Raw genomic sequence first — 17784 nt, 5'->3', positions numbered from 1 at the left:
TTTTTTTTATCCGCACACAGAGCTCAACGGGATCTTTACAAATGCTGATGCCATTTTCCAAGAGAGCTGCTTTGTCAGTAGGCGGTCCTTTTCTACAAGTTGAAATCAGGAACATAACCTGTTCCGGAGCAAGTTAAAACACTTTGAAATGTTGCTGTTTTCATGATAAAAAGTCATGCCCCCCCCCCCAGACTAGAAATTGTTGACCCCTCAACAAAGAATATTAAGATATATCACCCCCCCTATTTTCCTCCGGTGGTCCATTATATAAATATCGAACGGTCCCTAAGGATTTGATTGAAATCTCTCTTGTAACTACACTCAACAAAAATATAAACGCAACACTTTTGTTTTTGCTCCCATTTTTCATGAGATGGACTTAAAGATCTAAAATTCATTCCAGATACACAATATTACCATTTCTCTCAAACATTGTTCACAAATCTGTCTAAATGTGTGATAGTGAGCACTTCTGCTTTGCTGAGATAATCCATCCCACCTCACAGGTGTGCCACATCAAGATGCTGATCTGACATCATGATTAGTGCACAGGTGTACCTTATACTGCCCACAATAAAAGGCCACTCTGAAATGTGCAGTTTTGTCTCACAGCAAAATGCTACAGATGCCACAAGCATTGAGGGAGCGTGCGATTGGCATGCTGACAGCAGGAATGTCAACCAGATCTGTTGCTCGTGCATTGAATGTTCATTTCTCCACCATAAGCCGTCTCCAAAGGCGTTTCAGAGAATATGGCAGTACATCCAACCGGCCTCACAACTGCAGACCACGTGTAACCACACCAGCCCAGGACCTCCACATCCAGCAGGTTCACCTCCAAGATCGTCTGAGACCAGCCACTCAGACAGCTGCTGAAACAATTGGTTTGCATAACCAAACAATTTCTGCACAAACTGTCAGAAACCGTCTCAGGGAAGCTCAACTGCATGCTCGTCGTCCTCATCGGGGTCTTGACCTGACTCCAGCTCGTCGCCGTAACAGACTTGAGTGGGCAAATGCTCACATTCGATGGCGTCTGGCACGTTGGAGAGGTGTTCTCTTCACGGATGAATCTCGGTTTACATTGTTCAGGGCAGATGGCAGACAGCGTGTGTGGCGTCGTGTGGGTGAGCGCTTTGCTGATGTCAATGTTGTGGATCGAGTGGCCCATGGTGGTGGTGGGGTTATGGTATGGGCAGGCATCTGTTATGGACGAAGAACACAGGTGCATTTTATTGATGGCATTTTGAATGCACAGAGATACCGTGATGAGATCCTGAGGCCCATTGTTGTGCCATACATCCATGAACATCACCTCATGTTTCAGCAAGATAATGCACGGCCCCATGTTGCAAGGATCTGTACACAATTCTTGGAAGCTGAAAATGTTCCAGTTCTTGCATGGCCAGCATACTCACCGGACATGTCACCCATTGAGCATGTTTGGGATGTGCTTGACCGGCGTATACGACAGCGTGTACCAGTTCCCACTAATATCCAGCAACTTCGCACAGCCATTGAAGAGGAGTGGACCAACATTCCACAGGCCACAATTGACAATCTGATAAACTCTATGCGAAGAAGATGTGTTGCACTGCATGAGGCAAATGGTGGTCACACCAGATACTGACTGGTTCTGAGTCCCCAGACCCCCAATAAAGCAACAAAATGCACATTTCAGGGTGGCCTTTTATTGTGGACAGTCTAAGGCACACCTGTGCACTAATCATGATGTCAGATCAGCATCTTGATGTGGCACACCTGTGAGGTGGGATGGATTATCTCAGCAAAGCAGAAGTGCTCACTATCACACATTTAGACTGATTTGTGAACAATGTTTGAGAGAAATGGTAATATTGTGTATCTGGAATGAATTTTAGATCTTTAAGTCCATCTCATGAAAAATGGGAGCAAAAACAAAAGTGTTGCGTTTATATTTTTGTTGAGTGTATTACCCCTCAAATATTCTGTTTCACTGGTGAACACTCACAGAACAGAGGCTAGATGGTCCACTGGGACTTTAAGGGTACCATAGCTAACTTGACAGTGATGTATTGAGGTTGTAAATGCAGCATTCTATACCTCTGGCTCTCTCTTTCTACAGGAAATACTTTGGGGAAAAGGTTGGACTGTATTTTGCCTGGTTAGGAGTCTACACACAGATGCTGATCCCTGCAGCAATCGTTGGAGTCATAGTATTCCTCTACGGCTGTGCCACTGTCGATGATAACCTACCAAGGTACACAACACCCCATGCATGTTCTTGTTCTCATCTACTAAACTATCCATCCATCCATTGTCTACCGCTTATCCTGTATTCAGGGTCGCGGGGGGCTGGAGCCGATCCCAGCTGTCATTGGGCGAAGGCAGGGTACACCCTGGACAGGACGCCACACAGGCCTATCACAGGGCCGACATGTAGAGACAAACAACCATTCACACTCACATTCACACCTACGGGCAATTTAGAGTCATCAATTCACCTATCCCCATCCTGCATGTCTTTGGACTGTGGGAGGAAGCCAGAGAACCCGGAGAGAACCCACGCTTACACGGGGAGAACATGCAAACTCCACACAGAAGGAACCCAAACCCCACCCGGGAATCGAACCCGGGACCCTCTTGCTGTGAGGCGAGAGTGCTACCCACTACACCACTGTGCAGCCCTTCTGCTAAACTAATGGAAATTAATATCTGCTAAAATAATTTTGGTCATTATGGTAACACTTTCTATGAAGGTCATGTATATAATTCATCATAAACACATTTATAACACATTATAATGCATTTATAAGGCTTATATGATATGCTAGGGAGAGGCTTCTCCCACACAGAGCAGCCAGTGTAAAAAGTGACCCATTTTGAGAGCCCAACGGCACCGCCCAACCCACATAAATGTCTTAATCAACCACTAAAACCCACCTGACCTGCAAATCCCCAAATGTACTCATATAGCAGAACAGTTGTAAGGATTTAGGTTTGAGACAAGCGGGCTCAGGCGCTGTGGCTCATGGTGTGTGTGTTTGAGAGAGAGAGAGAGAGAGAGAGAGAGAGAGAGAGAGAGAGAGAGAGAGAGAGAGAGAGAGAGAGAGAGAGAGGAAAAAGGGAGAGGCGAAGATGAGGTAGACTATCACACGCAATCTTTCTGCAAACTGTAATTAAATGACTTGTAATGCTGCTTTGTCACTTCTGACTGGCCTGAACTCGTGGTATTTCCTCAGCACAAGACCAAAATGGGTGGCTCTGAGCTGTCTTCCCTCCTAAATGTTTCAATGCTATCCACCCAGCAAGATAGATAACACATCTTCACCACTTCACCTGGTTACTGCCCGTAATCTGTGCCAGCATGAAAACAGAGGCTTGTCAGTGATCAACAGACATCATTTAGCTTTACAAGAATTTAATGGGAATCAAGTGTAGGCCTGTTTTCTGGCAAATTTAAGGCATTTAGCAGACGCTTTTGTCCAAAGCGACTTACAATAAGTACATTTGTCGATAAAAAGAAACCACAACATATCATCACCGATAAAGTAAGAGCAAAAAAATAGAAACAAGTGTTTTTTTCCCACTTGGTTGAGACCAAATGGCCTGTTCAGCTGGAGATCTGTTGCATACCGTTGTGAAGCTTGGTGGTAAAAGCCGGCTTAGACCTCACCCTGACTCCACCTGTTGACAAGAACAGACAGTAAAGCTTTCGGTTTATTGTGACACCAGGTCATCTAGGACTTTGCATGCACAGAGCATATCAATTAGTGTTTGGCAATATGGCGAGACGGTATATAACATGAGGCAATAGAGACTGTATATTTGCATGTGTACAAAACACCTTCAAAATGACACACAACTGCAAACTGAACCTCATTCAATACTGCACACACTCTTAACATGGCACTGAAACATACCGGAATCACTTAACTTAACATAACTGAGATGTTGCATCACACATGGAGACATACATCTTTTTTTTTAATGAACATTCTTAAGTGGACAACAATCTTAACTAAGGTCATCATAAAAATCACAATGTAAAATAAAATACCAACATTGTGTGTCTGTTATTTCCTGTATTATAATTTATTTCATTTTAAACCGCTATCTCTCACTTCTCTACATGATATCAGTCTTAATCTCTCGCTCACGTGTGGATATTTATGATAATCCCAATCTTGGAAAAATCAATTACAATCTTATCACCAATGTTTTTTATTACGATCTGCAAGAAAATCCGACACCGCCCCATCATGAGTCACAGCATTTCAGTCTCTCCTCAGCAGAACTGCCTACTGAAACATGAACAACCCATACTAGTCGCTATGTTTTTTTTGCTTTGTTGTATCGTGTCAAGTTCTGTGCGTCACCTTGTTTTCTTAGTCTTTACTTGACATTGTGGGTATGTAGTACCACCTGTAAAGTCACTGCTGTTCAGAGAAAACACAAAACTTTTCAAGTGAGGTAACTCTCCCTTTAATAGCTCTGGGGGTATTGGACCATAATAGGCATTGTTGCAAATCAATGAACAGAATTTGAATTTAATATGATTGTGTAAATCTGATGTGAAAATCATGTCAAGTAATTTTTAATTTTTAATTCATTAGCCAAAACCTGCCTTATTTCATGCAGAAGCTGTCTCCCAATTGATTTTCCACCAAATATGCCATATCATGATTGTAACATATTAAGTTGAAGTGGATATTTGGAAATACTCTCAAAGGAGCTTAACATTACTATCAAAACCCAGAACTTGACAGTGAAAACAGACGTAAATTAAAAGGATTTAGTGGTCCTCAAAGTGCCTTGATGATGCATCAACGGTGCCGCAAGCTTTATCTATTATACTTCATGTGCTTTTTTCAGAATGTTTAGCACATTGAGAAAACGGTGTACTTTACTTATTTACTTGAACTGTGTTTATTGTCACATTTAGTTGTTCATTCACAGGGCTATTGTGCGTTCCTGATACTTGTGCTCTCTCTCCATCAACTGCAGCCTCATGTCGCATTGAAATGCCCGTAACCTTTTAGTTGTTTTGCTTGCTTGTTTACAATAATATTCTAACATCATATAATATGACTGATAAAAGGCGGCTGGGACCTTTCTGTGGTGAGGTTGCATGTTCTCTACATACCAGCGTGGGTTTGCAAAGACATGCAGGTCATGTGAACATGCCCGTGGGTGTGAATGTGAGTGTGGGGGGCCGCCTGTCTCTATGTCTCAGCCCTGTGATTGACTGGCGACATGTCCTGGAGGGATTCGCCCAATGTCAGCTATTTAAGTAGACTGCTGCAGTGCCTGTTCACAACATGCCTGTAATAAACATCCCTGTTCACCACAAGCTGAATGTTTGCATCTTCCACAAAAGCTCATACTCACAATGCTACACTCCTTGGGTCCTCAGTGATACACCTACCATGACAAAGTTGCGGTCAATAACACTGGTGTAACAGCTGTGGATGTGTATGTATTATGTAGATTTATTGTTGTTGATGTTTAGATGTCAACAATATTGAATTGCATTACTATTTTAACTCATTGTAACCTGAAAAAACTTACAAAAGGCCCCCAAAGCACAAAGTAAACATGCTACTTACCTGTGTACTACATACTGTGTACTTTTACTTCAAAATATACTAATTAGAACATGATGCATTACTATTCATTAAACTATCCAGAATTATACAGGAATAGAATATTCCAACATGAACATTGTTAATAGAATTTAAGTACATTGTGCTGGTAATTTCACCTTTCAATTTTAGTAGAAATCTGAATGCAGGGTTTTATCTGCGCTGTACGGCAGCATTAAGAGTTTTAATATTCATAACTAATCATGTGAAAAGTAAAGTCAGACAGCGTTTGACTGACGTCCTCAAATCACTAAATCTACCCCTGAAAAACACACCGAGGTGGCTGATAATCGCTGTCAGAAACACTGAAATAAACTGGAATACATTGAATTGAATTACAATTATTTTATTATATCCTAAAGGCACTTCAACTACGCAACTGTGGATTAAATTTTTTTTTTGTGAATTTAAAATCTATAGACACAAATAGACAAATTATAGGAAATCAAACACCAAAATGTGTACTTTCTTCCCACTGGTCTAAAAAAAAAGACACGTCATGGAAGCATATTAGACTTAAATCTCCACGTTAACCAGTGCATAAAAAGCGTACACCCACCATCAGGCCGACAGACTGCTTCATAGTTAGATAAGCGTGTGAATATAAGCATGATGGCCACTGAGTGGCTCATTGTGCCGTAACAAAAAAGTCCTTTGGCAACGACGGCTATAGACAGACAACATGTAGATGCACTTAGTTGCAACATGCTTTGTTGTTGTTTATTTCATGGAGCCTGAATCCAAACCCTGATCTCTGATCTCTCTCCATCATCATTTTGCCATCTCCCTTTTCAATAATTCACCTCTTTTATCCATCCATGTTTTTTCAGTATGGAGATTTGCGACGCCAGGAACAACATCACCATGTGTCCGCTGTGCGACCGCGCCTGCAGCTACTGGAAGCTGGTGACGGCGTGCGGTACAGCTCGAGCCAGCCACCTCTTTGATAACCCAGCCACCGTCTTCTTCTCCATCTTCATGGCCCTCTGGGGTAAGGACCGGAGAGAAAACTAAAAAGATCAGAAACAAGCACATTCAGTTCCCGATGGGATGGATGCTGGAGAAAGCTTCCAGAGAAAGCTAAAAGAATTCAAACAGATAGATCAGCACACCAAGTAGCTCCTGTTAGAAGGAGCACCAGGACACATTCACATCCAATCATACAAATAGCAACCAAAGAGTCCAGTAAAGACCAGTAGACCAGTAAAATGTTACAAACCTGAGCTATGAAGCTAAGGATTGCTTAGAATGTTGCACTTAATAGACGCTACCATTAAATCCATCCAGTACAGCTTTGGCAGAAAGTTGTGAATACTTCACCTCAGGTGCACAAAATGTACAATAGAAATCCTCAAAGGTAACTCTTGAGTAAACAGAGAGCGGCTCTGACTCTGATGTCTTGCCAAGCCATGCTGCCATCTGTTCGCAGCAGCAGGGCTTCAGACCAAGGAAGTGTTGTGTGTTTGGATGAATCTTGTGTCTGGCAGAGTTGCAGCATGCCAGCCATCTGGGTTCACGTGCCGTAGAGCTGATGAGGGAGAATACCACAACACTCTGTGTACTTGTTGGAAATCATTGCAGTAGCAAAACCACAAGGTGTGTGTGCATGTAAATCAATGCAAAGTGCTACATGATGCTGCAAATAGTTGCCTTATTGTCAAATAATCCCATGATTGGACAAAAGTGTGTGTATCAAAGCCGGATTAGTCTTCTTCCTCTGCGGCATAGAACTCCATTGTCCAAAAACTATTACAAAACATCAGTGAGTCCCACTGTTGTGCACTGGGCGACATGTTCTTATTACCTTGAACACACTCCCTGCAGTTTATTTGAACACAATCACACATAGACCGTCCTGCTGCCGCGAATACTCACTGGAGCACCAAATGCTGATTAATCTGATATTACTGAGCCTTTAAAAAAAGCAAAAGATTTAAATTTTTTATTAGGAACCAAAGGGCTTAGAGTTAGCGACAGAGTGGGGAAGTACCAGTGCACTAGTGGTACAGTATGGGATTTGTTGTGATTATCGTCAATTAGCTAAGTATGCAGTGAGGTGTACGTGCAACTGGTGTCAATCATAAATGTAATCTCAACAAAATCCATCCATCCATCCATTGTCTACCGCTTATCCTGTATTTAGGGTCGCGGGGCGGGGGGCTGGAGCCGATCCTAGCTATCATTGGGTGAAGGCGGGGTACACCTTGGACAGGACGCCAGTCCATCACAGGGCCGACGTGTAGAGACCTTTCACGCTCACATTCACACCTACGGGCAATTTAGAGTCATCAATTAACCTATCCACCTCAACAAAATAACCCTTTATATTGTAGGCTAAAACAATTATGTGATGTCATGTAGGAACGCTTTCAACATACGTTTTAATGACTTTGTTCTACATTCAACACTATATCTTTTCTATAAACGTTTTTTAATTACTTTTTTCAATATATTTTTATTACTTTTTTAAATTAATATTAAAACTAGAATAGTATGTCAATAAAATTCATATTATAGTTGTCATGGTGATAAAACAGAACGTGTTCAGGGGTGGCTCAGGAAGTAAAACGGGTCGCCCACTAATCGGAAGATTGGCTATATTATCCTAGTCTGCATGTCAGGTTTCCTCAATTGCTCCCTGAGGTGCCATCAGTGTGTGAGTGTGTGAATGATTGGGTTACAGTCTCATGAGCAGGTGGCACCTTGTACGGCAGCCTCTGCAAAGCACCCTGGGTGGTCAAAAGTCTAGAAATGCGCTACAAAGATGCCATTCTATCTATTTGTACATAACCTCATGTTTAATTCCTGCACACATTTTACATAGGGATGCCATGTGTGCAGAAAGATTGACCATATGAATGACTGCATGTTCACACTCCATATGCCTTATCATTTCAATACGGTATGGTGGAGGTAGAGTAATACTCATGTGTTTAGTTTGCTGTGTCTGCATGGTTCTGCAGCGGTTCTCTTCATGGAGCACTGGAAGAGACGGCAGATGCGACTCAACTACATCTGGGACCTGACAGGCTTCGGAGAGGAAGAGGAGGTGAGGCAACGCTGCCAATAACGTTTGTGAACCCGTATTGAAAGATATACCTTCACAAGTGGTTGAAAACAATGTTAGAGATGAGTTAAATGAGGTGATCGATACCAGGCTCTACTCTCTAATATGAAGCTACGGCCAGCAGCTGGCTAGCGTTGCATAAAGCCTGGAAACAACAGCCAGCTTGCTTGTAAACTACATTAATTCACATGTTATATCTCATTTCTTCAGTATGTACAGAAACTGAAACGCAAAGATGATAAGTTGTGGTTTTATGTGGGAGAACTATTTCTTTTCCAAGCCACAAGTTTAACCTGTTTGTGCAAGCTGTTGTTTTTTAGTCTTAATGTGAAGCTTAGATGATCATCTGCTATCTGCTCCAGTTTCACATATAGCTTAGAGCTTTGTGATCGGTATCTACCTTTACATCGGCAAAAAAAGCAAATAAGCACATATCCCAAGATGTCTACATTCCTTTAACCTAATTTTTGGTAATTAAAAAAAGACACTTCATAGAAAGTCAACTAAGTCAGAATAGTGCTAATCCTTTCTTTTTGAATGCCACAATGCATAACTCTTTCTGTTACTAAACGGAATTATATTCTTAAAAGAAGTTGTGTAATGCAATGACTTGATGAATCCACAAATCATGTGAATGCCACAATGTTGTTACAGCATGTTTCACAACACAAACTCCATTATACTACAAGATAAATGACTTCCAGCAGCAACAATGGTGCATTTGGCCAAGAAACATCCATCACAGATGTTAAAATACATCCGTCACCAACAGTGCACAGTAAATAAAGATTGCTGCAGCATTGAGAAAACATTTTGCAGTTAAAACATTACATAACATTATTGTTAGATTTGTCAACTCTAACAATGAAGCGTTTCTATTTGCTACCACTCTGATTCACGTCACTGACCGGCTTCCTCTCCATAGCGATGCCAGCGCAGGCTTAAAAAAGAAATTGGAATTCTAATACAAAATTGTGACAAACACACAACCAACAGTGCAGCCTCTTTATCTCCAGCATCTCCAAATCTGATTTAAAATCCGTTTGGATAGTATATTTTCATACTTTTATTAACAATACAGATTCACTGCCCTTAACATAACAGGCACAAAGCAACGGTCAGGATATGTATGTGAACACCACAGCCTCAGACATAATATATTTCCCAATGAAATGAAAAGTGCACCACTGCCATGTCTTTTTCTGAAAGATTTGTTAACTTAAAATGAATTCTTCTGTATGAAAGTGATTTCATCTTCAGGGGCTCCTGACTGAGGTGTTTGTCCTGATGTGTTTCTCTGTGTGTTATTTTTCACAGGAGGAACATAAGGTTTGAATCCGACTTACTTTATTTTTGCTTAAACTTAACCTTCTTTCTTTTTGCCTTTCCGTTTCAGATCCGTTCTGCAGCTGCTAACACTAACCTTTCCCCCCTCAAGCTGCCACAGGGCTTTTCACTTGACACCTTCTTCATCTGTTCATCACTTTTCTCTCTGAGGTTCCTCCTGATGCTCACCATCCCCACGGGATGTTAGTGTGGCCTCTCTACACAAGACTCTTGTTGTTGTTTGTGATGGCATCGGAGTTGACAGGACAGCTTGTTGACTCATAGCTCCTGTCTCTGGCCTCCTCGTTGCACCTCTCTTTTTCCTTTGCATTCATTTTTTGGATTAAGAGTCAACCGTGGCCTCCACATCCATGAGACGAGCAGCACACAGTCCCAAAGTGAAGTAATATATTTTTAAATATAGAACACTTGGTGAAAAATGGGCTGAGCACCCTTATTATAATAATAATATAAAATGAAAAAACTGGGATGCCCTAGTGAGCCAATTGTTCTTTTGCACCTTCTAGCACTTTACTGGCAAATGACTTAATATAATTGATATAGCTGGTATAATTATTTCAGCTTTTGGTGACTTAAGTTTTCAATGTTGTTGAGTCATGGCCCAATGAAGGAAGTGACTAGAGTTTTCTCCTCACCCATAAGAAACTCATAAAAGCCCAGACCCTTTCAGCTTACTTTGAGCCCTTATTGGGCCCACATGGACATGTTGGCTGGGAAGACATTGATATGTCAAACCCATACATTTCTCAAATTCCTGAAAACGTGTTCCTCCAATATTCACACAACCTGCAACAACATCAAATATGAAGGGTAGCTAGTTTTAATTGGCCCCTACACTCTTTTGATTTGTAAAACCTGAACTGAAAAGTATTTTTGTACTACCAGAGGTGTTATGAGTGTGTCATTTGAAAGGTGTTGCTTGTAGTGATGAAAACCACAGAGAACCATCCAGCTCAGTGTTTTGCTTTTCCAGCCCACTGGCTTAAGTCTCTCCGCTCTCATCAGCATCAAGCATTTAACAGCTAAAGAGCCACATATTATACTCAGGAGGTGGTGGAGACCAAAACCAGTGGTAGAAGGGCAGTGAATATTGGACTGTGATTGGTCAAATAGATGAGATCGCTAGCCAAACATGACTCCAAATTATTCCTTGTATTATCTGGATCTGCTGATGTATAAACCACTGCTTGCTAAACCTAAAGGCTTTCAAGCCTTGACTTTGGCTTTTTGGCTGTCACCAGCTTGGTTTACTAAAGTGACCATATCTGGATAAGAGGGTGGAGCTGGCGAAGAGTTAGGCCTGGTGGGGCCAGGAATCCTTTTGCATGGTAAACGTTAAGTTACCAGCTAGCACTGGCTAGCTAATTGGCACGATAATTTGGCTAGAGATTGAGACCATAAACTCTTGTTTACAATGTTTACTGATAGACTTCAATGCAATCAGACTGCTTTTTGCAACCCTGAAGCTATTGGAAATGCAGTTTAAAGGCACTTACGCCTTGTTCATTTTTCAGACCCAGAGGTCATGTTTTTAACCTTAGGTGATAATAGGTCCATGTTGTGTTTACAACTTGTTACAGAGATGCAAAGTGGCCAAAAATCATCACCAGTTGAAGCAGCTTGAAGCATTTATGACAAGGAATATTTCTAGGGAAAAAATATGAAATGATACAAGAGCAACTGTTACTTTGAATAGTCATCATCATGAAGGTGTCCAAATCAAGACTGTCGTTTGCCTTTTCCACATCTGGGTCTTTTTGTGTCTGTCTCCACTCTGTCTGTCCATCTGTACATTGGCTTGACATGTCGACCTCAAGGCTGTCTAACCCTCAGCTTTGTTAGTGGGACAATTCCTCTGTATGCACAGCATCTCTTCATTCCTCTTGGCCTCCTGCAGACTGTAATACCGTACTGTTATATGGGCACACAAACACTCACCTCTGGCTGCATATTACATGGACATGAAATGTTAATCTCATATTCCTCACCATGAAAGGATTACTTGCGACATGTATGCCACATCACGGAACTATAGACACATATACAGGGATAGGTTTGGCGAGCTTTGATATCTAGAAGCTTGTGCAAACATCCCAGTTCACTCTGGGTATTACTTTGCTAATCCAACATCAAACTAGAGTTTGCTCTTATGTCCTCTGCTTAATCCTTCCATGGTGAGTTGATTCATATCTCCCTTTTACTGACAGTACCTTGTACTCTTTCGAAAAAAGGCTGTTCATTTTAATTTCTGTCTCCGTTTTATAATTCCATATTGATCTTTTCTACTGTTTATTGTCTTGCACACTGACTGCTTACTAACATATCAGATACATGTATCAGTAACTGTAACATCCAAACCGATTTCTCTTCCAGGACCACAACCGGGCCGAGTACGAGTTCAGGGTCATGCAAAAGACGATGAAACAGGAACATTCAACCCCGAAGGTAAAAGCCGATGACATTTTATTTGTGTGTTTGAATGTGTTTAAATTTTACCTGCACAGACGTCATGTTTCAGAGATCAAACAGATTTTATTGTTGCATGTATCCAACACGGAACATGCAATCAGCACTGATCAAATCCAATGGCCCCTTCTTCAGCATATTGAAGAGGAAAACATGCAAAAATATTTAGAAAATGTTTTAATTTAATGGGACATCTTCTAGAGTCCTGCTGACGAGACTCAGAGTCGAGAATGTTTATTTTGGTTATTAGCCATTTGACTTTTGTCAAGGTCACATCTTTCTTCACACAAGGGGACACACACACAAACACACACACACACCACACACACACACACACAGTCTCCTGAGCTTTCTGACCTAATTCTCAGTAGGCCTGAATGTGACACGATAGCTCGGGGCAGAATTAGCTGCTCCACTGCAGCCTCATAGTGAGTGTATGTGTGTGTGTGTGTGTTTATATGTGTTTATGTGAGTGTACTCCATGCATCTGCATGTCAACGGCATTAAGAGCTGCTACTGACAGAAAGACATGACACAGGTCCAAACATCTGTGGATGCAGTCAGTGTTTCTGTCTGTGTACATTATGTCGCTCATATAATTCTGTATGTGTGTGTGTGTGTGTGTGCGTGTGTGTGTGTGTTTAGGGTGAGAAGGTGAAGCTGACCTGTACTGACAGACTGCCAGCTTACCTGACTACTGTGGTGACGATGCTCTTCATGGTGAGTATGACATTTTAAGCAAATATATACTAAGCAAATACACACACACACACACACACACACACACAAACACACGCACACAATTTCCACTTAGGTTTGAGGATTTTGGCTTTCAAATGAGGTGAAAATGATTGAAACACAGTATGAGAAAAATTCACATGGATACACATCATGCTAACTGATAGTTACCCTGCAGCTAAGCATTCTTGTGTTTGTTTCTATGACGGCTAGAAGTGTCTGCTCAATGAGTTCAGTGCAAGCCTCGTCATTCTGTAGCATCACTTATGCTGAAATGATCCAGCTCCTCGTGTCACATTAATATGCAGAGAATCCTTCAGTTCAGCTTTTATGCATATCACAACGATATTTTTGTCTCCGAAGTGTAGCTTTCTAAAAAGTGAGCTTATAACCAAAAAAATGTGACAATACTTCTTCATATATGTTAAACACAAATAGACAAATAGCCACATCTTCCAAACCTGACACCAGATTTGAAACCCAGTTGTGACTTGATTTTAGTTACTTTGAGCTGCAGCAGTTCACTGCAGCCAACTTCCATCACGTATCATAACATGAACTGCCTCAGCTGTTAGTTGCTGATGTCAGCTCAATGTCATAATGTTTCCACAACAATGAAGATACCTCAAAATTACGAAGACGAAGTTGGCAGGATTACATGCCATTAGCAGTCCAAGCTAATTCAAACACAATGCTCAGGCTCTCTCTCTTCCAACCACCCACAGTGTGTTCAACACACCGGAACAGAGAGAGAGACAGAGAGAGCAAATTCTAACCCAAACTGAATCTTTATCACACCAAAAACCAAAAAGGAAACTGATCCAAACCCAGATTTGTGGCAACCTCTTGGGTTGGATAGCAGCACGCTATTATGTAACAGAAGTTGTTGCTTCATCTAGTAAAACACGCTCAGTTTGGTAATGATGCATGACAGAACACCCGCCCTTATTTTTTTATTTGCATACAAAACTTGGAAACTCATTTGGCATGTTGCAACAGGTGTCTACTTTGTTTTATCACGACAATACAGTTCGTTTATACCTTTTGTGCTTATACCTTTGTTCAAATTCAAACATATGCAATACAAATTACAGGAATAAATATTTTGGCAATGTTACTGGCACTATCAGAATAATGAGATCATTCCATAGGCTTTTCAATGTGTGTCATCTGACATTACTCTTTATTATGTTTGTTGTCACCTTGGTTGTTTTGGCAAATTATCAGCAGATTGTGAGATTTAGTGTCCTTCTCCTTACTTTTAGATCCTTGTGACGTTCGCTATAGTCTTCGGAGTCATCCTGTACCGGATTAGCATTAAAGCAGCGCTGCACATGAGCAACTACCCTGCAGCACGGTCCAACATCAGAGCCACTGTTAAAACCACCGCAGCTATCATCAACCTCATCGTCATCATCATCTTAGATGAAATCTACGGCGCCATCGCCCGCTGGCTCAACAAACTGGGTGAGGCACATTTTACTGTTACTGATCAAATCACCCTGCAGTCAAAATGTATTTTGCATATTGTGGCTTCACTGGTATGCTTGAGATTCAGGGCCCTAGTTTCGTGGCGCAGCACAGGGCGGCGCAGGGTGGCGGAGCCGGCATAATGCAAGTTTCGACCCACGCAGCCTTGCGCACAGTCAGTTTGGCAGTTTGGTGGATCGCCTGCGCCAAGATGGGTGTGGCGGCGCAACAGTGGGAGGCGCCACAGATTCAGCTTGGCGTAGCGGAAGTTTTGTGGCAAAAAGCCTCGCCGAGACTTCGCCGAAAGTCCGCCAGCTCCAACCTGGTCTACTCTCGGCGCAAGGTGCAAATAAAGTCCATTCATTCAAGGCGAATCACAGCTGGCGGAGTGGAAGTTTGGCTGACGGCGCGCAGTGCGTACACGTCACCGAGACCTCACAGGCAGGTTTCAACAGTTCCAGGCACATTTAAATGCAATAAATAATCACAACAAACACTATTTAATGCAACTCACTGAATCAACACGTGAATTTATATCTATATAGATTGTCCCGTCACATCTGATGTCAGATCAAAGGCGGATGGCAAGCGTAACGGAAACTCAGCCTCTCGGACCAAAACATCTCCCTCTCTCTCCCCTGTTTTTTATAATATCGGCATTGTTATTATTATGATACGCACGCACAGCGCGTGATGCGCGTGGTGGGAGCGGCGGCTTCTGTCATCGGGTTGTCAAGTCACAAAACTTGCACTGAACCTCCCCTAACGCATTAAAGGTGAGGAGAGGAGCTCATTTGATTGGTGAAGATCTGAATCGGCTGTGTTAAAGGAAAAGTTCGGAATTTTGGACATAGGACCTCATTTCCAACTTACCCGAGGTGATATAGGTCGGTGGAGACCGTTTTCAGCACAATTGGTCCAGTCCTTATAGTTGCACAAGTCACTGTTGCTAAACTGGTGTTGAGCTAGCGCACGTCAACGGTAACATCCAGCCTGTCACTAAAAACAGCTTTAACTGCTCCACAGAACACCCGAGACAAATGTATTATAACGTCGGACTATCGATGTACATGTCAGTGTTGGTAGAATAATTAAAAAAAAATTTTTAACGCTGCTACGAGTACTAGCTGTCACGACTGTAGGGCGCTTAGGTTTCGTTTTTACGCACTACTACTAACACGCAAAGTAAAATTCCGCTGCTGCTGAGAAACTAGTCCCTAAAAATGTTTTATCATTGAAAATGCAAGGTTGGTTTAATTTCTAAAATTATTCTACCAACACTGACATGTACATCGATAGTCCGACGTTATAATACATTTGTCTCGGGTGTTCTGCGGAGCCGTTAAAGCTGTTTTTAGTGACAGGCTGGATGTTACCGTTGACGTGCGCTAGCTCAACACCAGTTTAGCAACAGTGACTTGTGCAACTATAAGGACTGGACCAATTGTGCTGAAAACGGTCCCCACCGACCTATATCACCTCGGGTAAGTTGGAAATGAGGTCCTATGTCCAAAATTCCGAACTTTTCCTTTAAGGTACGTGTCCACAGGGGCGATTTTAAACGCGAGTGGACGCGCCGCTTCCCAGTATTGCACGCTTGGTGGGCTGCCACTAGAGGATGATTGACAGGCGCTCTCCTTTAAACAACCAATTTTTACGCACCATTAAGGTACGTGTCCACAGGGGCGGTTTTAAACGCGAGTGGATGCGCCGCTTCCCAGTATTGCACGCTTGGTGGGCTGCCAGTAGAGGATGATTGACAGGCGCTCTCCTTTAAACAACACATTTTTGCGAGCGTTCCCGAGGCGGCGAGTCGAGCCCGGCACCTCTGATTAGCATAAAGTAGATTCGACTTCAACTTTAGGCAAATTAGGAGCGGCCAACTCGCGCGCCGTCTCTCGACATTCGCCGCGACGCTACCAGAATGCATTGCACGGCATTCACATAGACAATGAATGGGACGCGGGGAAACACCGCTGCCTGTGGACACGCACCTTCAATCCCAGTCCACGCCTCGTCTCCTCCTCGTCTCCCACTCACGCCTTCTTCTCCTCCCTCTTTGCCACTTGCGCGGGTGGGCGAGACGGGAGGTGTGCCTGCGCGAGCCTGCGCGGTGCACGAAACTTGCAAAGTCCAGGCGCACACACCCCGTCGGTGTGGCGCAGGTGCGCTGAGTGCTGACTGCGCCTGGTCTACGAAACTAGGGCCCTCACTCTGCAGATTAATGCCTTGCAGTGTCTGCTTTCATATTCATCTGCTGAAGGGAGAAAGTTTCTCTGAGCTCACCTTAAATCTTAGTTCATGTATGTACCAACAACATTTTGTGACATTTTGTCAGTTTGGACACCAATCACCAGCATGAACCCAAGATATTTATGTGTCAAGGTGCCACATATTGTAATCTTAATTAATGTCGTCTGCATTCAAATGTAGAATCTGTATGTAATGCACAAGCAATTGTCTGAGGATGATTGAGCTTCATAATGGTTTAAAATTAGCTTGTGCACTGGCTACTTAGAAACAATCCGTCGTACACATCGTCTCTCAACTCCAGTATTGACTTGTAATTTGGAGTGTAAACAATGAGCAGCATGCAGAAAAGAATGTCTGGGACATCCGCTGGCTGTACCAGAACCTGAGAAATATAGTGCTTTGCCACAAGAGGCTTATCTGGCGTCACAATGACAAACACTGAGAATGGACTTCCAACCCGTTCTCCCTCCCAACATGTCAAATACCAACACATGCCCAGTGGCGCCCAAAGCACCGAGGAACCCATTATCATCTACAATGCAAACTCCAGTGTAAACCCTTCTATGTTAGTTTTACAAGGTTAGAGCAACTGATAGAGAATGAAGATTGAGAAAGTCTGCACTCAGCGCTCCAACAAACACAGCACCTTCACCCAGGAGACCGCTGTACGTGTCCCGTGTTAAACCAAATTTCTATGTGAGTTATTTTACCGTAGTTTTGTACCTTTTGGACTTAAATGCCATGTAACAAGCAGAGTTATTTTACATAACAAACCCCAACCATGATAGTTTCCTAAACCTCACTAAGTACATTTTGTTG

At 42.5% G+C, this 17784-nt stretch overlaps 1 protein-coding gene across 3 annotated transcripts in view; it reads left to right on the top strand.

Moving 5' to 3' along the window:
• Positions 1 to 17784, top strand: part of ano1a (anoctamin 1, calcium activated chloride channel a) — a 78906-nt gene that overhangs the window by 47644 nt on the left and 13478 nt on the right. For 2 of the 3 annotated variants that reach the window (XM_084009337.1, XM_084009335.1), the window contains exons 11-17: positions 2105 to 2239; positions 6455 to 6615; positions 8588 to 8673; positions 10009 to 10020; positions 12412 to 12483; positions 13150 to 13224; positions 14508 to 14709. In XM_084009337.1, the coding sequence (XP_083865463.1) occupies positions 2105 to 2239; positions 6455 to 6615; positions 8588 to 8673; positions 10009 to 10020; positions 12412 to 12483; positions 13150 to 13224; positions 14508 to 14709 (743 nt within the window). The remainder of the gene's footprint in view (positions 1 to 2104; positions 2240 to 6454; positions 6616 to 8587; positions 8674 to 10008; positions 10021 to 12411; positions 12484 to 13149; positions 13225 to 14507; positions 14710 to 17784) is intronic. The other variant, XM_084009336.1, reaches the window with a different exon arrangement.

Source organism: Eutrigla gurnardus (genome assembly GCF_963514095.1).
Source record: "Eutrigla gurnardus genome assembly, chromosome: 1".
NCBI lineage: Eukaryota > Metazoa > Chordata > Actinopteri > Perciformes > Triglidae > Eutrigla > Eutrigla gurnardus.
This window is presented reverse-complemented; position numbering and strand designations above follow the sequence as displayed.